At 40.0% G+C, this 22,682-nt stretch overlaps 1 protein-coding gene across 1 annotated transcript in view; it reads left to right on the forward strand.

Moving 5' to 3' along the window:
- The first annotated feature begins 8,316 nt into the window (after positions 1-8,316).
- Positions 8,317-22,682, forward strand: part of LOC122808146 (C-type lectin domain family 4 member E-like) — a 348,558-nt gene continuing 334,192 nt past the window's right edge. Inside the window, exon 1 of the mRNA XM_044079117.1 lies at positions 8,317-8,434. Within this exon, the coding sequence (XP_043935052.1) occupies positions 8,317-8,434 (118 nt within the window). The remainder of the gene's footprint in view (positions 8,435-22,682) is intronic.

The following is a 22,682-nucleotide window of genomic DNA, read 5'->3' on the forward strand; positions in this document are numbered from 1 at the left end:
GAAATCATCGCAGATGTGCGCTTCACACATATAAAGGTAAACCCATTATTTTTTTGTATCATACATTTCAAAAAACTTCTGCAACAACACCACAGACAAAGTCCTATCACAAAAATTATATTTTCCTAAATGAATAAAAGGTCTTACATCAGTCACTTTAAACCCCATAGGTGTAATGATTTTATCATAAATTGTCTCTGAATAACAGTATCCTTTTTACTTGTAATATTTACAAGTAGTCTGAATAAACTTTTTAATGAATATCTACTCTGTTCTTTTTCTTCCAATTTCAGTACAGCAACTTCTGCATATCTCCTCCACATATCTTCCAATGCAGACCCTGCAACTGTCCCTTAAAATTCTCATTATGTGTCCCATGTTGCCAAAAAGCTTTTATAGCTTCTTCATCTTTATTTATACCCTTAATTTGTGGATACCCTCTGTACATGTTACATACAAATTCACTTGATGTGCTGATTTCAGATCTCCATTGTATGCAGTTCTACAAAAATCTAATTGTCAATTGCTTTCTCCATTGACTTTCTCAGCCATATCACCCTATGATATGATGGAATACTCCCATGGATCTTTTTTAAATATCACATCTAGCAAACATTTATTATCTAGACCTCCTGAATGGAGTTCTAAGATCTAAATTGCAGTTTCTTCATTACTTGCCACTTGTGATGTGAAAAAAGAGCTAATTTCTGCTTTCAAATCTTTCCTCTTAGCTCTTTCTCTCCACTTTCTGTAACCTCTTTCTTCAATTTTCACTGCTATCTTAACTATTTCATGGTCATACAATGTTAGTAACACTGCTGTCTCCTCTTTGGTGTTCTTCTTCCAGCACACCTTGCTCCAGGATAAGGCAATAGGTTCAAAGATAAGTACTAGGCTAGCTGCCCTTACAGTCCATTTTAAGCCTTGCCAGTTTCCTTGTTGTATTCAAAATAACCTATCCGGGTGTATATTAGAACACTGAAGTTTCAAAACTTCAAATGTTCTAATATCGACTCCTATTCAGCGAAAGCTGAAAACATCGAACATACCGAACAGCAGATTTTTTCCTAAGGAAAAAATTTGCTGTTCCAAAACACATACACACAACACAAGCACAACAAACAAACAGCAATCCACACGCACATACACCTAAAATCTTACACCTAACCCTACACTAAACTATACACACATCATTAACTATCCACTTACCTTAACCCAAACCCTAACCCTAAGGTCCATCACAACACCTAACCCATCCTAACCCTCGCATCCACACAATCAAACACATACCTAACCTGCACAATAACCCTAACTAACCTAACCAGCACTCAATCGCACACCTACCTGAAGCCAACCCGTAACTTTCCACCACAGTGCTGAAAATACCAAAGCAACAGAAACGGACAACCAAATTCTTTCCCTAGGAAAAAAATCAGTTTTCTGTTGCTTCGATATTTTCAGCTTTCGCTGAATAGGGGTCGATATTAGAACATTCGAAGTTTTGAAACTTCAATGTTCTAATACAGACCCACCTATCCCATTTAGTTATAGAATGACCTTACCCATCTCATGGTCAATAATTATATATTACCCTTAATGAGAATAAATGGGATCATACCACAGATAATTTGAGGGGACACGTGCATGTGATAAAGCATTTAAAAGCCACCTGTGTCCATTAGCAGTACCGGGCTAGTTCTGGGGTAAATTTTCTGTTGCTCCTCCATAGATCCAAGTTGCACTTTACTATGGACAGTGATGAACTTTGTTTTATGTGCATGAAGAGTCTGTTCCAGAGCTGCAGTATCCTCCGAGAGATATACCTGTCCCTCCAAATTGTTCTGTTGATATTGCAGAAGAGGTTTAGATTAATTGAATGAGTATTTCTGACGCCATTTTACTTGCTGATGTGCAGTAAATCCATCAGTATTGGGATGGAGGATGTCTTGTATACCAACACAGGTCACCGCTTAGCAGACTGTAGGATACCAAGTATATTAAAAGGGCTTTGAATCATGTCATATATAACATAGGCCTTGAATCCTTTTAGGATATGAAATAGAAATGCTACAATGAGAAGTAGTTCTTTATTTATATATACTTTATAAGTCTTATTTACACAATATTTACAAAGATTTTCATATGTACAAATATATAAATATATTTACACAGATTTATAATTTCACTATCATGATAGATTTCCATCCTTAATAGACCCCCACTCCTTTGTACATAACCATAATCTGATTTTATTTAATATTGTTGCTAAAATCCATTTACCATAATTTTATTTATTTTTTCATTTCATATAACCCATATAAAATAACTTTTTTCTATTCTTTTAACATATTTCTAGTCTCCCACCAGCATACCTCTCAAGTGTACCTCGTTACGAGGAGCGTACCTCATTTGGGGTCTTAAAAAGTTAATGTTCCTCGAAGTTCCTCAAAGTTCCACATTCAAAGAGTCTATCACACATTCAGTGTTAGGAATTTTGTAAGTGAAATCCATGGTAAATAGAAATTAATCATTTTAATTCATTAAAAGATCTTCTTTATAAGTAAAACCAGCATATTTTAACCATCCTATGACCTTCCTAGTTGAAGTTGTTAGTAAGCCATTAGTATGTATTCCACATTTTGCCCATTTGTTCCACATTATGAGGGCTAGTGTTCCTTATTTTGGAGATGGAAGGTTGAGAGCTATGCCCAGCAGGACACAAGTGCTCTTCAGCAATTGAATTCTGCTTTCTGAGCACACTCAAGCAACTGTGCAGTCTGCAGCTACCACCCCACCCATACAGTATAAGAAGGAATCAGTACTGCAAAACAAGGATATACATTTTGAGCCTCAAGAGCAGGAACAGTCCACCCAGGCATTCTGCTTGTATGTTTTATGAGAGTGAAGCTATAACATTAGCAGTATTTCTTAGTGGTTCTCAGCGTGCTAATAAAACTGACTGTTGTAGCCTTCCCTCCCCCAGCAAGTGCAGTAATCCTAACTGTCCAATAAACAGTATATACTTAATTCAGATCTCTGTGATTAAATTAGCCATCAAGCAGCCCTCTCAGTGCTTTCTGCCTTAGTTTGTATCACTTGAGGCCCACCTGTTTATTTGCATCTCTATACATTCCCCTTCATTGCTAATGTATCTCCCTACTCTAATCTGTGCACAAACTGGCTACTAATAAGCAAGTCAATGTGAAGACACACTCCCAACCTTAATAAACTTTGCAGTCTCTTCTCTCCTTCACTTTACAGGTAGTTTGAATTATTACTTACCCCCTCTGAGGCCTTCACTGATAGATTTCCACTGATTGCCTCTCTGGTTTCACTGGTTTCTTTGCATTCCACCTGGTTTACACGCCTTATGCTATCTCCCTCCCCCAATACTAAGTCTGTATTAGAATCCTGCTGAGCATGGAGCCATCTTTAAATTATTAGTCTCCCACCAGGACACAAGTGCTCTTCAGCAATTGAATTCTGCTTGCTGGTAAGCCATTAGACCTCAGGATTTTGTTTAAAGTGTTCAGATTTGTAAAGTAACAGTTACTTTTTGCTGTAGTTGGATCTATACAACTAGTATTCATTTTTCTGATTCCTGACTACTAATCTGCTTATTTGTTTAAGTGGTTGATTCTGACATTTAGCATTTGTGTTTTACTGATACTACCACTGCAGCTATGTTGTCTCTATGCAACTATGTTGTCTCTATGCAACTATGATGTACTAGAACTGCTGTTATAACTGTAATGTAAATCTAATTGACTAAGTATTGGAGTTAGAAACAGTATTTACTGATTTAAGACTACAGTTGTTTCTGCTACTGATTCAGCTGTGCTGTTAAGTGTTCATTTTCCTTTTTCTTGTATGCACAGGATATTTGGCTGATAAATGTATTGTGCATGATTTGTCCCTGTCCCCTTCAATAAACACATCACACCAAATGACACTTGACGACCTTTATTAAACTTCCATAACTTTGATTACCAATTTTATTTACAACTGGACATAGTATACCTGATTCTAAACACAGCATAAATATCCTTTTAATGTTAATCAGGACAGTGTACCTGCTCATCCTGCCCAGTAAGCAGCGTCCATGCCTTTGCTTGCTTACTTTACTTATGAAGCAGCGTCCCATCTCACTTCATAAACCATTCATCAAATTACCAACCAAATAAGCAGCATTCTTACCTCCGTTTGCTTACCTATTCAGCAAACTTCCTCCAGCTGCTCATTTTCTTTCCACAAATCCTTGGAATAAACCTCCACACACTGGAGGGGGAACAGCAGAGGGCAAGCCTGTCCCTCAGCCTGTCCCTCTTCTCCGCCAACCAGCCTGATCAGGCTGCTCCCCCTCACTCCTACCAGACTGTCACCCATAAAGAGACGAGTGGTTCAGTCAAACCTCATTCAGTGCATCTATTTTCTCAAACCCCAACCAGATCCTTATCAGCAACCCCCAAAAACTTGTCTTTATCTACACCAAAATCACCACTTGATTAAACGTTAAAGCAATTATCCTTTTGCCATACTAAATAACTATACCCGTGCTTCCTTCTGTATATTAACCAAGGCCTCCCTCATTCCCACTAACAAGTGTTAACTTTGTAGTGATGCCTAAGACATTGCCTACCGTAGCCGACAGCCAAACGTTACCCAAAGCCCCGTGAAACCACATAAGGGCAATTGCCTACCATCTTAACCAACCTTAGAGAATAAAGTCTAAGAGCAATCCTACCATCCCTCCAGATGGCCATATACAGGCATAGCACCTAATGACCACACCTTGTCTTTCCTGACTAATCGACACCCAGTTAAAACTAATATCAAGTCTCACACCCCATACCCTGTCAACTGTAGCATATCACCTTAAGCCACCAACTGCCCAGTTCTGGATGTGCAACAACTCAATTACTGCAGGGAATAGCCTAACTCTAACTTTAATGTCCTAACTTAGCTGGCAGAAAACTAGCACTCCTTGACCTAGTTCCCAAAAACCCGCCTATGCTCAGCAATGAAATACTCTACATACCCAGCCATAAACACCCCCAATTCACTCATTACCAAACCATTCTTAACCCCTGTTTGGCCCTGACCTTTCCCCTTGAGAGCTCTTTCCTTATATTACCTATATCAATAGTAGGCAATTAAGACCTGTCCTACCACAGCCTTATCCTGCAACCAAGCTTCCTTTAAACTGTCTAACTGCCCTGTAACAATGCACCCAGTTTTAAAACTAACACACCAGCCACCTACCTACCATGCGTCCTAAAACTCTACTCACAAAATTGACCCAGACACCAGGTGAAATGATCCTTGTGGTATTCTGTAAAACCTTAACCTGTTATGTAACATTAACACTACCTACTCAAGGGACAAACTTGTCACTGCAAAGACACCACCCGTTAGGAACAAACTCCAGCATCCTAACACACACCTCATTGGTCCTTCCCCCAAATATGGTTCAGCCACTGAATGAGTAAATACAACCACCCCCAAGGTTCTTAAGAAAGCAAGTGTTGAACTTCACTGGCTTGCAAAAGGCATAGGGGTTTAGCCAACTAAGTCCTGTGCTCCTATGAATGTCGTGACTACTCATCCCGTGGGATCCCCACACTCCCCATAACCATCCCCACCCATTACCCCCTTGGCCCCCTACATACCTTTTCCTTACTTGCCCTCTATACCAATGCAATAATCAGCTCCCACTAATTGAACACAGAGCTCTAATATGTCTTAAGGTGATTACTCAGACCCACTTTGAGCCCCATTTAGGTGGCAAAACATCCGACCTATCAAAAAACATTACCTTTAAGATCCCCTTTTTAAGCCACCACATGATGCCTTCTGCCCTTCAGCAATTTTAATCAATAACTGTTGCCACCTTAAGTTCCCCATGTGTAGCATCTTCGCTCACCCCTGCTTGGAATGCAACTGTCCCCAAAAAAAAAAAAAAAGAAAGAAAAAAAAAAACACAGGCACAACTTTCAATATTGATCTAACATACTGGAACGGCTAATGGAACAGATTTTACAAATGATTAACTTTGAAATCAGAAACCCAAAACACAGCTGTATTAACTGAACCAGAAATATAATAGAGATTGCAGACCTCCTGTGACAATCTGTACAGTAAACCAGTCCAGGTATAAAACAACCCTGAAACAACTGTTAGGAAGTCTAAAACCATGTCCTGCTTAATCCATATAACGTTAAAACTCACATATCCCTTCAATGCACACCCAAGGCACCAGAGAAATAATCCACATGATACTCCCTACCCATAATCTGGTATTCAAAATGGACCCCATCTCACCGAATTCCTCACTTCCTTCACACCATCAGCTGATACAACCTCTGCACTGAACCATCTGTGAGTGCAATGGCATAACACTCCAACTGCTGAAAGATCCCTCATGGCACCACCATCTGGTAGGTGCATTAGCCTACTGACCATTTTCATCCATAACCTAAACTCAGCAGAGCAAGAGAGACATATCAAATATAGTAGTAGTACAGAGATGACATCCTTTTAATCAGAGAAATGAAAAAAAAAAACTAACCATGGCACTCATTGCACTTTCACTAAAACAGCCTCAGCAGAAATCAAACCAGTACTGATGTAATATACTACCTGATAGTAGCTTGTACCATAAACCATACATAAACGTATGTAGACAGTAACAATTTACTACTAGATGCAGAAAATACATCTGCACTGTTGACTGATAATTTATTAATTTGAGAAGCGTGGACTGCAACATTTTCATTCTCCATTTGACTTTATACTCCCCCCCCCAATGGCCAACCCAACTCTGCACCAGTGTGGAAGTGAATGACACTCTCAAGTGCCTCACAGCCCATGAAAATCCCTGAAGTCATAAGAGGTGAACACAGGCATCAGAAAGGCCTGCCCTCCACATGGTATGATCACCGAAGACCAAAATGACTGCTTCATACAAACCTCCCCCCTCCTCAGGCCAAACTAATCATCCAAAAATCTTCCTGAGTTTCCTCACACACAAACAGACACTCCGCAGACCTCACCCGGGAATCATCTCTGTGTCACTGCTGGACAGAGGCACAACAAACTAATGGGCACAGTATTTTTTCATATAAGGGGTAGCGTAAGCCACAAAAATTTGGGCTAGGCTTATAAATGCCTTAGGGCAGATAGCCTAGTATAAACCTATGAACCTAAGAAGGAAATTCCAGCCACCCCAGAATGATGTAGAATGACCTAAGAAGGAAATTCCAGCCACCCCAGAATGATGTAGAATGACTTTGCTAACTAAAAACTAAATATATATTTGTTTTACTTTTGAAATGTGTATACGTACATTTACATACCTGTAAATACATGCTCTCATTTAAGCAGATTGCTTACTTAAAATATCCTAAAACTTGTCCCCCAGTATCTATAAATAAAGGCAAATCCCAAGGTAGTATATCCCACACTGCAAGAATATGCAAACTGCAGAACCAACCCCGAGGTAACTTCGGCATTCAGGATTCTGTCATTTTCTGAGGAACAGCCATTCCGAGAACAAGTGCTCCATCTGCGACCCCCAAGGCAAACACCATCAAAACACCAATCAAGGTAGCACTGAGAATCCCACAAATAGCAAACACTGACTGCAGAAACCACAACCTGCAAAAACAGACCACACCTCTTGACCTTGCATTGCAAAACCTGGACAAAATCCTAAACAGAACAACAAAGCCGAAACCAAGGCAACCTCCCAAAAATCGCTCCCAACCTAGAAATCGAAGCTGACACATTCATTCACCACTGGATGAGAAGCCTGAAAATCAAATCCATGACCGGATTCCACTCCCTCCATCCTCCAGTCATTCCACATCGCCACCAAAAACCAAAATCAAACCAGTGATAGCACAAATTCCTGAGGCACCATGCCTCCAAAAATCCAGACACCCAGCAAAACCAGAACCCTCAAAGCACAACCATCCAAAACATACCACTAGAACAAAATCAAAATTACTGAGAAGAAGTATAGCAACAAGACGGCCACTGCACTGCACCTGTGCAGTCCACAACTGCCACTCCCAGACCTCAAAGCTTGTAAAATGCACACTCTCCACAAATACAACTGCAACTTTAAACTGCAGTTCACAAACTCCACTCTGTCCCTGAATTCTCCCAATCAGCCATTGCAAGCATGCTCTTGTCAGGTAGCTATGCCACATGGCATGCAATCACACCAACTGAATCGGTCAGCCGAGATCTACCGCTCCACCCCTCGCTCCCTCCTGCTGTGACTTTTTTTTCCCCTCCTATACTTGAGTCTTTATGAATAGCCAGGAATTTGCCAAAAAGCCACAACTCTATACTGAACAACAAGACCATGTCACCCCAAAGCCCACAGAACTGAACCCAGAGCACCTCCTCTATGATGGAAAACAACCAGGTATGTCGCAAGTGACCCAGCAGACCAAGACCAGCCCTGACTCCCAAACCAGGGCAGAAAAGACCCCAAACACCATTCACATCACCTTCCAAACCCTCAGAACTGCAGAAAGGACACCAGCAAGCAACTCTGAGGCCATGAACTCCAAACTGCACATGCACCTTCCCCCATGCACCCATCGAAGACAAGCAAAACACCAGCACACAAACATCAGTGTGCACCAGGTGAGACCCAGCGTGATCTCTGGGCTGTGACCCCCCAATCGCCGCCAAAACACTGACTTTGTGTCTAAGACAGGAGTGCCGTTCCAGTGACAGGGACAGCAGCACCATTGCAAAACCCTCTGAGTGCCACAAATGGCATGATTAACCAACACTCACCACAAAGCAACCCAGCGCTCCCAGCCATGCCCACAACAAACACAAATGACAACTGACTTATACAACACCAACACCAGGGTGGGCAAACCCGCGCCACTTGAACCATGCTGAATCAAAATGCAACAAGCCAGCATGCCTCTGCCAACACACTGACCCTCACCATATGTATGGCAATCAAGGAAGTACAAAACCAGTGAATGGCTACCCAAGAAAGATGACAGAAAATGTCCTGACTGACAAGCCCACTTGACTGCACCATTCCAACTCATCACAGGACAATTGTCCCAAGTTGCAAACTCTCTCCTCCTGTTCTCTTCCTTCTTTTAAATATGATCTTAACAACCAAGACAGTCTAAATACAAACCAGCAGCTCTGCCAAACACCCTGGCACTACCCACACACCACTGATGTCACCAGGACAAAGCAATTCCAGATCAACCACAGACCAAGGCCCACCTGCACCACCACACCCACGGACCAAACTTAGCCAAGGCCTACCTGCAACCCACAGGTTGTCATGGACGCAATACTTGCTGTAGCACGTTCACGCCAAAATGTGATTACTTTCCCAGCTACACTTGTCTAAACCCCTTAAGTCCCTCCCCTCCCTTATCTCATTTCCTCTCAATCATCCCTCCCTCTCTCCAATTAACCCTTTCACCTCCCCAAACCACTTAACTCCCATTAATATATCAGCCTAACCCCTTTTGAAGATGTCCAAGGACAACTTGGTTTGTTACCAAACCTCATTTATTAACCTGTTTCCAAATAAGTTATGGCACTGTGTTGTGGTAACTGTTGAAGCACTCTCAAACTGTAGCAGTAGCATCTATTCTCCTGCTTTATCCACACTATCCTCAGATTTGTATCTTTTACACCCTCCTATCTCCTCATTACTTCCTTTAACCTATCTTTGTCTCATTCTACTAGCTTCATCCTCTCTTTTTTTCTCTGTCTTCAGAGCACATTCAAGCAACTCTGCAGTCTGTGGCTACCACCCCACCCATGCAGTATATGAAGGAATCAGTACTGCAAAACTAAACAAGGATATACATTTTGAGCCTCAAGAGCAGGGTCAGTCCAACCAGGCATTCTACTATATATTACCCTTAATGAGAATAAATGGGATCATATCATAGATAATGTGAGGGGAACCATGCATGGGATAAAGCATTCGTCCATTAGCAGTACAGGGGCAGTCCTGGGGTAGATTTTCTGTTGCTCCTCCATAGATCCAAGTAGCGCTTGACTATGGACAGTGATGAACTTTGTTTTATGTTCATGGAGAGTCTGTTCCAGAGCTGCAGTATCCTCCGGGAGATATACCTGCCCCTCCAAATTATTCTGTTGATATTGCAGAAGAGGTTTAGATTCATTGAAGGAGTATTTCTGATGCTATTTTACTTGCTGATGTGCAGTAAATCCATCAGTATTGGGATGGAGGATGCCTTGTATGCCAACACAGGTCACCTCTTAGCAGACTGTAGGATACCAAGTATAGTAAAAGGGCTTTGCATCATGCCATATATAACATAGGCCTTGAATGCGGATATGAAATAGAAATTCTACAATGAGAAGAGGTTCTTTATTTATATATACTTTATAAGTCTTATTTGCACAATATTTACAAAGATTTGCATATGTACAAATATATAAATATATTTACACAGATTTATAATTTCACTATCATGACAAATTTCCATCCTTATTAGACTCCCAATCCTTTGTACATAACCATAATCTGATTTTACTTAATATTGTTGCTAAAATCAATTTACCATAATTTTATTTATTTTTTCATTCCATATAACCTATATAAAATAAAATAACTTTTTTCTATTCTTTAACATATATCTAGTCTCCCACCAGGACGCAAGTGCTCTTCAGCAATTGAATTCTGCTTGCTGAGCACACTCAAGCAACACTGCAGTCTGCGGCTACCACCCCACCCATACAGTATAAGAAGGAATCAGTACTGCAAAACTACCTGTCTTAGTTTGTATCACTTGAGGACCACCTGTTTATTTGCATCTCTATAGATTCCCCTTCATTGCTAATGTATCTCTCTACTCTAATCTGTGCACAAACTGACTACTAATAAGCAAGTCAATGTGAAAACACACTTCCAACCTTAATAAACATTTCTGTCTCTTCTCTCCTTCACTTTACAGGTAGTTTGAATTATTACTTACCCCCTCTGAGGCCTTCACTGATAGATTTCCACTGATTGCTTCTCTGGTTTCACTGGTTTCTTTGCATTCCACCTGGTTTACAAGCCTTGTGCTATCTCCCTCCCCCAATACTAAGTCTATATTAGAATCCTGCTGAGCATGGAGCCATCTTTAAATTACTGGTCTCCCACTAGGATACAAGTGCTCTTCACCAATTGAATTCTGCTTGCTGGTAAGCCATTAGACTTCAGGAATTTGTTTAAAGTGTTCAGATTTGTAAAGTAACACTTATTTTTGCTGTATTTGGATCTATACAACTAGTATTCATTTTTCTGATTCCTGACTACTGATCTGCTTATTTGTTTATTTAACTGGATGATTCTGACATTCAGCAATTGGGTTTTACTGACACTCCCACTGCAGCTATGTTGTCTCTATGCAACTATGATGTACTAAAACTGCTGTTATAACTGTAATGTAAATTTCTAATTGAGTTAGTGTTGGAGTTAGAAACAGTATTTACTGATTGAGCACTACAGTTTTTTTCTGCTACTGATTCAGCTGTGCTGTTAAGTGTTCATTTCACTTTTTCTTGTATGCACAGGATAATTGGCTGATAAATGTATTGTGTATGATTTATTAACCTATTTTCAAACTAGGTTATGTCACTGTGTTGTGGTAACTGTTGAAGGACTCTCAAACTGTAGCAGTAGCATCTATTCTCCTGCTTTATCCACACTGTCCTCAGATTTGTATCTTTTACACCCTCCTATCTCCTCATTACTTCCTTTAACCTATCTTTGTCTCATTCTACTAGCTTCATCCTCTCTTTTTTTTCTCTGTCTTCAGAGCACATTCAAGCAACTCTGCAGTCTGTGGCTACCACCCCACCCATGCAGTATATGAAGGAATCAGTACTGCAAAACTAAACAAGGATTTACATTTTGAGCCTCAGGAGCAGGAACAGTCCACCCAGGCATTCTACTTGTATGTTTTATGAGAGTGACTCTATAACATTAGCAGTATTTCTTAGTAGTTCTCAGTGTGCTAATAAAACTGACTGTTATAGCCTTTTGTCCCCCCCCCCACCAGCTAGTTCAGTAATCCTAACTGTCCAATAGACAGTATACACTTAATTCAGATCTCTGTGATTAAATTAACCATCAAGCAGCCCTCTCAGTGCTTTCTGCCTTAGTTTGTATCACTTGAGCCCCACCTGTTTATTTGCATCTCTATACATTCCCCTTCATTGCTAATGTATCTCCCTACCCTAATCTGTGCACAAACTGGCTACTAATAAGCAAGTCATGTGAAGACACACTCACAACCTTAATAAACTTTGCTGTCTCTTCTCTCCTTCACTTTACATGTAGAGTTTGAATTCTGTCGAGGATCAGTTGCTAGTGTCCTCTCCAGCTCAACTGGTGAACCTGGGAATATTGAGACAATGTTACAATTGCCTCATGTACCAATCCAATCCTCTCCTTCCAAACCACACAAATACATCGCGAGATGCAACTATACAATGACTAGGTGGAGAGCTCTCTCTTCACTGGCAAGACCAGAAGACAGACCAGGAGGAGACCACCAACCACACACAATACATACCCAGTCACACATGGTACTTCAAATCAGGTATGACCCTGACCTTGAGCAGTATCCACTGCCTTCCTAGAATGATGCCAACAACAGTGTGATATCAGCTTTAATGCTTTAATAATAAATGGTGTCATTCAAAGGGCGATCCAATGTCTGTCTGCCTGATGACCCACATGCTGACAAGCCATGTTGCCCATGCTGCTTGCGGCTTGCACCTGTCAAATTGGCCCTGGGGATATTGGCGTGCTGGCCTCTTGCCAATTCTATAAAAAGGCCTTTTTGTGGCAAGGCAAATTATAAACCTACTCACCAGAAAATGAAAAAAAAAAAGGAAAAAACTAAGGGTCAATCTGCTCAGTCTCAATCTCAAGATACACGCAGATGTCATGGAGAACATCGATGTCTGTGCTGTGACCAAACACCATCATACTAGGGTGACTTCAACTACCCTATATAGACTGGGAACAACTACCAAGCCCAAAACACCTAACTAGATTCCTCCTGGAGTTCATAAACTCAAATGCCATGGAACAACTATCATCATCCCACAAGAGGGAGAAACTTGATCTCATCATAACCTATTACTTACCCCCTCTGAGGGCCTTCACTGGTAGATTTCCACTGATTGCCTCTCTGGTTTTGCTGGTTTCTTTGCATTCCACCTGGTTTACACCCCTTGTGCTATCCCCCTCCCACAATAATAAGTCTATATTCGAATCCTGCTGAGCATGGAGCCATCTTTAAATTACTAGTCTCCCACCAGGACACAAGTGCTCTTCAGTAATTGAACTCTGCTTGCTGGTAAGCCATTAGACCTCAGTAATTTGTTTAGTGTTCAGATTTGTAAAGTAATACTTACTTTTTGCTGCATGTTACTTTTGTCTTGGTGGGCTCTGCCCCACTCTGTTCACCCTTGCTAATGCTCGGGCTCTCTCTGCTTCCCTACTCTGCCCCTAATTCCCTAATGCACCCGCTACCTCTACACCTATAGTAATCACAGCCACACCCACAGCTCAGCCTCACATCACCTCCGCCAGTCACAGCTCCTCATGTTAAATCACATTAGTTCGTGGCTTTGCATATATGCTTGTTCTACTATGTATAAGGCAGTTCTTCCACATACTCACAAGAAACCCTTATTCTGGGGGATTTCAACTTAGATTGGTTCACCTCTATATCAGAACCACCAAGTAATCTAATAAATCTTCATGGCTACCAGCAGCTAGTCCAAATTCCAACTAGATGTGATAAAAAATCAAAAAGGGAATCCATCCTTCACTGGGTCCTAACTAACAACCCTACATTGTACCCCCACACAGGCAGTCTCCCAGACACCTTAAGTGACCACAACATAATATACCTTATACATAGTAGAACAAGCATATATGCAAAGCCACTAACTATAAATCCACTAGAAACACAAACAAATTCTCTCCTGAGGTCCTCAATACTTTACTCTGTAACTGTGAGTGGACCCCCCCTCCCTAAAAACCCTCCCACTTGAACAGGCTGTAGCATATTTCAACAAAACATTTCTACAACACCTAGACATTGTCGCTCCATTGTGCAAAATCAAGGTTAGAACCTCTACAACCCCCTGGCTCAGTAAAGAAACCAAACAAATCCTCAAGTCCAGAGATACTGCCTGGCTTTACTATAAAAAAAAACAAAGAAACACAAAGCCTAAGTGCCAAGAACTGCAACCATGCAAATAAAATGCATTAGGCTGGACAAAAAGTCCTACTACACGACATTACAAACTAAATACCAACACAACCCCCAAAAGTTTTGGAAAAAATCTAAACCAGCTACTAAAATCCACCCAAAAGGCTACCAAACGAACCACCCCTGACATTAAAGTTCCCACTGAAAAACAATTAAACACCCACTTTGTGAACAAAATTCTATCCTTATTATCACAGGACAGTTCCTACCTCACTATCCCCCCAATGCAAATAACACTAATACAAGCTTTACCCTCAAAACAGTTTCCACTACTTCAATCAAAAGCATGCTCTCCAAACTAAAAACATCAACAGCAGCTGAACTACTCCCCAGCTATTTCTTGAAACTCAGAGCAGATGCTATTGCTATCCCAATCTCCACTCTCATAAACAGATCAATTGTTGAAAACTATGTGCCCAAACTCTGGAAAATATCCTATGTTACACCCATACATAAAGGCAGGACCTCCACTGAACTTAATAACTACAGACCTGTTGCATTACTCTTCCCACTGGCCAAAATCCTAGAAAAATGCAATCATACCCAAGTGCTAAAATATCTCCTAGACAGCAACATCCTGTCACCTAATCAGCATGGTTTCAGACCTGCCCATAGTACCACTACAGCTCTCCTCTGCTTGACAGACACAGTAAACCATCTCAGAAATGAAGGCCTGCAGGTATCAACTCTTTGTTTGGATATGTCCAAAGCATTTGACACAGTCTAACACTTAATCCTGCTAAACAAACTAAACTAATATCACCTATCAAATTACACTTACCTGCTTCCAAAGCTACTTAACTAACAGGTACCAAGCTGTGAAATGGGAGAATTATCTCTCTCCTCAGTTGCCCATAACTATAGGAGTCACACAGGGTTCTATCTTAGGACAACTACTATTCACAGTCTTCACAAATGACCTCCATATCTCTACACAGCATGCATCTATCATTCAGTATGCAGATGATACCACCTTAATCTGTGCTGCACAAAACATTCCCACCCTCCTGCAAACAACTTAACTAGCATTTTCTGATTTCAGCAACAAACGAATAGGAAGACACAGAGACAGTTGATATAAGTGAGCCTTTCATAGTGGTCAGTAGTTTTTGTAGTTTTTTTAGCATTCTCTGATGTTGAAAACTACCTTACCAAAGCCAAACTTATCCTCAATACAAACAAAACTCAGCTTATGATTATAACCAGTTCTAATAAAAACACTGATAACAGTCAATTCACTATTACTCCACAAATGCTACTCCAATCACTCCAATGGCACAGGCTAAGCTATTGGGAATAACCATAGACTCCCACCTAAAATTTGATAGTCATCTCACCTTAACTATTAAAAAAGTACATGCCAGCCTGGGATCACTTTACCATATCAAACCATTTCTTACCAACAACACAAGATCAGCCATTGCTCACTTACAACTTCTATCCACCCTACTCTATGCATCTCCCATTCTGACTAATCTCAACAAAGCTGAACTAAGCAAAATGGAAGCCTGCTTTAACAGAATTGCCCACTTTTTTGCAAATTGCTCATATAGAACTCATCACTGTATTGCCTTGAGACAACTCCACTGGCTTGAACTGCCCAACCTCCTAACCTGCAATCAGATCTGCCTCTGTCATTCTATCAATTACCTCCTCAGTAAGTGTCCTGCCCTCAAAAACCTAGTACATCAATCAGCCAAAAGGCCTCTTAGATCATCAAGCAAACTACTACTAGAAGTCACCAACAGCTACAATAGCTTTGGAGACACACTATATAGTAGTTCAGTGGCTAAAAAAAATGGAACTCTCTCCCCACTAACATACAAAACACATTGCCCAAAGCCTCCTTTAAAAACTTCATTAGGCATCATCTCAAGCAAAGTTGGCAGTGCCATGATTGCTCCCCAGGCTAGTGAAAGCGGATAACATATGCATACTAAATCTAGAGTACTTGATAATAGCTTTCAGTCTTACTCACAAACACTGGCTAATCTACAATGTATGTACTGTACCTGTGTACTATGTATGTATTCTACCTATGTTCCAAATTTCAGCTGTACACCCCAAATCTATTAATTGCCTTTATTTTTAAATTTAATATTTTCTTGTTTGTTCCCTCCACTGTAACTGTTGATGTGCTGCATACCACTATAAAAACATGTCTATTGTAATTTGTGTGTATACTGATCATGTCTAAATATCTAAATGTATCTGTAATTTTTTTATGTGGAGCTTTTCTCCCTGGGCCTCTGCTGAAAAAGGGCCTTTTTGGCTCAGTCAGACACCGCCGGTTAACAAATGTAAAATAAAATAAATAAATAAATAAAATATTATTTGCTTCTATTTTTATAATATCCATATTTAATCATATCCATGTTTATTATAGCAATTTCTTTTATATCTTCAAAAAAATATTTTTACATAGTTTTCCCAATAACTTTTTTTACTATTTTACAGTTCAAAACCACATTTTCAGTAGTTTCTTCTTGACAATGAAAACATAATCTATCACTTTTATTTTTATATAGCATATTTCCTTTACTGGTAATTTATCTATTACAAGTCTCCACAATCCGGATTGGTCAAGGGCCGGGTTAACAGTGACCACCACCAGTACTGTTGGCCAACAGGGTGCTGGCGGAAATTGGGCTACTGTTGGCTGAAAGAGGAGAAGAGGGGTAAGGCATGCCTGAAGGCAGGTAAAGGCCAGGACTGTGATAGTGAGGGTTGGAACTTTGAATGTTGGCAGTATGACTGGTATAGGGAGAGAGCTAGCTGATATGATGGACCGAAGGAAGGTTGGTATATTGTGTGTGCAAGAGACCAGATGGAAGGGGAGTAAGGCTAGGTTTATCAGAGGTGGTTTCAATTTGTTTTATCATGATGTGGAAGGGAGGAGAAAAGGTGTGGGTATTATCCTGAAGGAACAGTATGCTAAGAGTGCTTTGGAGGTGAAAAGAGTGTCGGATTGAGTGATGTTTATGAAGCTGGAAATTGATGGTATAATGATGAATGTTGTTAGTGCATATACTCCACAAGTTGGGTGTGCGATGGATGAGAAAGAAAAATTTTGGAGTGAGCTGGATGAAGTGGTGATAACTGCACCCAAGGGTGAGAGACTGGTGATTGGAGCAGATTTCAATGGGCATGTTGGTGAAGGGAACAGAGGGGATGAGGAAGTGATGGGTAGGTATGGTGTTAAGCAAAGGAATGCAGAAGGTCAGATGGTAGTGGATTTTGCGAAAAGGATGGACATGGCTGTGATTAATATGTATGTTAACAAGAGGGAGGAGCATAGGGTGACATACAAGAGTGGAGGAAGATGCACACAGGTGGATTATATCTTATGTAGAAGGGCCAGTCTGAAGAAGATTGGCGACTGTAAAGTAGTGGCAGGGGAAAGTGTAGTTAGCCAGCATAGGATGATGGTTTGTAGGATGACGTTGGTGATCAAGAAGAGGAGGATCAGTGTGAGGGCAGCACCAAGGATCAAATGGTGGAAATTGAAAAAGGGTAATTGTGAGGTGATGTTCAGGGAAGAGTTAAGACAGGCACTGTGTGCCAGTGAAGAATTACCGAATAGCTGGGTAACTACAGCAGAGCTAGTAAGAGAGTTGGCTAGAAAGGTGTTTGGTGTGACATCTGGAAAGAGGAAGGAGGACAAGGAGACCTGGTGGTGGAATGAAGAAGTACAGGAGAGTATACAGAGAAAGAGGTTGGCCAAGAAGAAGTGGGATTGTCAAAGAGATGAAGAAAGTAGACAAGAGTATAAGGAGATGAGTTGCATGGCAAAGGCTAAGGATAAGGCATATGAAGAGTTGTATAAAAGGTTGGACACTAAGGAGGGTGAAAAGGACCTGTACCAATTGGGTAGCCAGAGGCACCGAGCTAGTAAAGATGTGCAGCAGGTAAAGGTGATAAGGAATAATGAGGGAAATGTACTCACAAGCGAGGAGAGTATGTTGAGCAGATGGAAAGAGTACTTTGAGGGGCTGATGAATGAAGAGAATGAGAGGGAGAGAAGGTTGGATGATGTGTGGATAGTGAATCATGAAGTGCAGTGGATTAGCAAGGAGGAAGTAAGGATAGCTATGAAGAGGATGAAGAACGGAAAGGCTGTTGGTCCAGATGACATACCTGTGGAAGCATGGAGGTGTTTAGGTGAAATGGCAGTGGAGTTTTTAACCAGATTGTTTAATGAAATCTTGGAAAGTGAGAGGATGCCTGAGGAATGGAGAAAAAGTGTTTGGGTACCGATTTTTAAGAATAAGGGTGATGTGCAGAGCTGTAGTAACTACAGAGGGATTAAACTGATCAGTCACAGCATGAAGTTATGGGAAAGAGTGGTGGAAGCTAGGTTAAGAAGGGAGGTGATGATTAGTGATCAGCAGTATGGTTTCATGCCGGGAAAGAGCACTACAGATGCGATGTTTGCTCTGAGAGTGTTGATGGAGAAGTACAGAGAAGGTCAAAAGGAGTTGCATTGTGTCTTTGTGAATTTAGAGAAAGCATATAACAGGGTGCCTAGAGAGGAGTTGTGGTATTGTATGAGGAAGTTAGGAGTGTCAGAGAAGTATGTAAGAGTGACACAGGATATGTACAAGGGTAGTGTGACAGCGGTGAGGTCTGCGGTGGGAGTGACGGATGCATTTAAGGTGGAGGTGGGATTACATCAAGGATCAGCTCTGAGCCCTTTCTTATTTGCAATGGTGATGTACAGGTTGACAGACGAGATCAGACAGGAGTCCCCATGGACTATGATGTTTGCGGATGACATTGTGATCTGTAGTGAGAGTAGGGAACAGGTGGAGGAGACCCTGGAGAGGTGGAGATATGCTCTACAGAGAAGAGGAATGAAGGGAATGAAGGTCAGCAGGACTAAGACAGAATATGTGTGTGTGAATGAGATGGAGGATAGAGGAATGGTGAGGATGTAGGAAGTAGAGGTGGCAAAGGCAGATGAGTTTAAATACTTGGGATCAACAGTTCAGAGTAATGGTGAGTGTGGAAGAGAGGTGAAGAAGAGAGTACAGACAGGATGGTGTGGGTGGAGAAGAGTGTCAGGAGTAATTTGTGACAGACGAGTACCAGAAAGAGTGAAAGGAAGGTCTACAAGAGGGTAATGAAACCAGCTATGTTATACGGGTTGGAGACAGTGGCAATGACAAAAAGGCAGGAGTCAGAGCTTGACGTGGCAGAGTTGAAGATGTTAAGATTTGCACTGGGTGTGACAAGGATGGACAGGATAAGGAATAAGTATATTAGAGGCACAGCCAGGTTGGAAGGTATGCAGACAGCGCCCAAGAGGCAAGATTACATTGGTTTGGACATGTGCTGAGGAGGGATGCTGAGTATATTGGTAAAAAGATGCTAGGGATGAAGCTGCCAAGTAACAGGAAAAGAGGAAGGCCTAAGATAAGGTTTTTGGATGTGGTGAGAGAGGACATGCAAGTGGTTAGTGTGACAGAGCAAGATGCAGAGGACAGGAAGAAATGGAAACAGTTGATCTGCTGTGGCGACCCCTGACAGGAGCAGCTGAAAGAAGAAGAAGAAGACCAGTCTCCACAAAAATCCTGTCATTCTACTTTCTGATTATACTATTTGCTTCTTACTTTTATTACTTTATTTTTTTCATCTGTTAGATTTTTTCCATTTTTCCATTAATTTACTATACTTTTCTATCTTTTCTATATCAATATTTTTCCCAAAAATATTTTTCCTTGGTTCATTTTAACATTTTATTTCTTCATTTATACTCACCTTTTCTCTTTTACTATATCATACTTATAGTTATACAGTTTTACTACTAATCTTTCATCTTTTTCATTTCTACACTTTAACAATTCAAAAAAAATGAATGCAGCATATACCACTGGGTTAATTAACCCTAAACCACTTCCTACTTTATTTTCATACAAAGCTCCTCTTTTTGCTGGGTTTAATCTATCACCCCAAATGAATGAAAACAAATCTGCAATAATTCATTTTCAAATACCGTTGACAACATAAATACACTTTCTAGGTATACTATTATTCTCATCAGTACTGAATTTATCAAATAAAACTTTTTTTCTGAATGATAATGTATATGTTCTCCAGAAAATACATGTTTGCTTTATTTCTTCTATTATACACAGGAAATATTGCGCTCCCCAACAACAACTAAAATAAAACAATTTAGGGTCCACACAAATTGCACCTGTAGTCCCCTGCAGCAGTGCTGAACAAAGTGAACCAACTCACTATGCAGATAAGAATCTTTAATAGTCACATAGATTAAGCGCTTTTATCTGCAAACCGCAGACTTCATCAGAATATGTTAAAAAATTCATTAGATGTGCTTATATAGTTACTTACATCCAATAGAATCACTCTAAAAGTTATAGTTTACATTTAAATAATCTGTCATTTAAGGAAACAGGAATAAAACTCATTACAATATATTTTACTACATACAACTCACAACCTTACTAAAATATATAAAAGAAACATATTTACTATTAGTAATAAAATTATTCACAATAACATAATATAAAACTAAACTTATTGTCAGTATATCTGCACAAGAAACATGGAAAAAATGTAAAATGACAGATTTCCATAAAAGGCATAACCCATGAAAGAACCCTGGTTGTTCATATCTAAAGTCTGATGCTCTATCCTCTGAACTACAGCAACAGTACTGGATAGTATGTAACTTTTTAAACTTCTATAATCTCATTTCTAAGACTGGGGTAATGGTGACACTATCATTAATACCTGGATAGCTGACTGCATGTAACAATAACTGCCATCTGACTTCTCTTTCTTTTAAAATGCATTTAAAGTCCTCTCCTCCAGGATTCATATAAACACACTCCAGAATGGCAAACCTAAAACTGGAACATCCATTACTAGATTCTAAATGCCTAAATGATGCATTATTTTTGTCCTTTTTCCGAATACAATAATAATGCTCATAAATTCTGTTCTTAGGGGTTGTGTTGTTTTTTCCCTACATAGAATGCAGAACATCTGCAGCATTTTGCCAAATATATCATCTCATAGTGTTACAATTACCTCTGCTAAAATACACCCTAGTTCTATGGATGTCTAATATCAATGTTGTATCCTCATTTATTGCAAAGCATAGGTTGCAGCTGCCACCTTTTTGGTTCCTTGCAAGTCCTTTCTAGTGCCTATAACATTTCCTTTGTATTCAAGTCTGTGCTTTAAATTTTGTCCTGTTTTATACACAAAAATTGGTTTCTCTCCCAAAATATTAAACACTTCCATGTCCCCCTTTAACAAAATCCAGTTTTGTTGAACAATGCTCTTTATAGCTTCAGCAGACTGATTGCATTCTGATATGAAGGCCCTCCCATAATTGTCATTATTTGTACCTTTATGTGTATAAACCATACCGTCACCCAGTACGGGTTTGTATCTAACACCCCATTCACTAATAATGTATTGAGACACCTCCTTAATCATGGAAACAGGATATCCTCTTTCCTGAAACATATTACCTATATATTCAATCTCTTTCTTCATATCCTCATAATCTGAGGTCATTCGTGCTGCCCTAATACATTGACCTTTTAAAATGTTCTTCCTTTGTTTCCATGGGTGGCAGCTGGAATACTCCAAATAGGAGTTGCTAAATGTATTTTTCCTATAAATTGTAGATTTAAATCCAGTTCCAGAATGTTCTACACAGGTGTCTAAATAAGCTATACCCTTTTCACTGTGGGTGTGGGTGAACTTTAAGTATGTACTAGACTTATTTATATAGTTCACAAATTGCTCAATACACTCATTGGTACCTTCCCACAGGACAAAAATGTCATCCAAAAAATGGATGTAGCATCTAATATTAGCCATGAATCTACTACTAAAAATGGTTTTATTTTTCCAGTCCAATAATACAAGGTTGGCAAATATGGGAGCACATGCTTTCCCCATTTCCACATCTTTTGTTTGCTTGTATAGTTTGCCCTCGAACAAAAATAAAATTGTCTAATACCAAGGACATGAATTCCACTAGAAGTTTAATTTTCTCCCATTCCATACCACTATATTTCCTTATACTACTGCTAAAGCTTTCAAGCCCTTCATCCTTCGGAATACAGGAGAATAAATCTATGACATCTATGGTAAGAAAAGTTAAATTCTTAGTCCAAATTTCAGTTTTTAATCTACTTAAGAAATCCCAGTAGTCCTTGATTAAGTGTTGTACTTTACAATAAATATATTTCAATGACCTATCTATCACTACCTCTAGTGGGAACGTTTTTGATATACTACTAGATATAATAGGCCTAAATGGGGAATCTGTTACATTTTTATGGATTTTGGGTATACCTATGATAGTGGCCAATATTGGCTGTTCTA

The sequence above is a fragment of the Protopterus annectens genome, chromosome 8.part0, assembly GCF_019279795.1.
Source record: "Protopterus annectens isolate FY-2018-M chromosome 8.part0, PAN1.0, whole genome shotgun sequence".
NCBI lineage: Eukaryota > Metazoa > Chordata > Ceratodontiformes > Protopteridae > Protopterus > Protopterus annectens.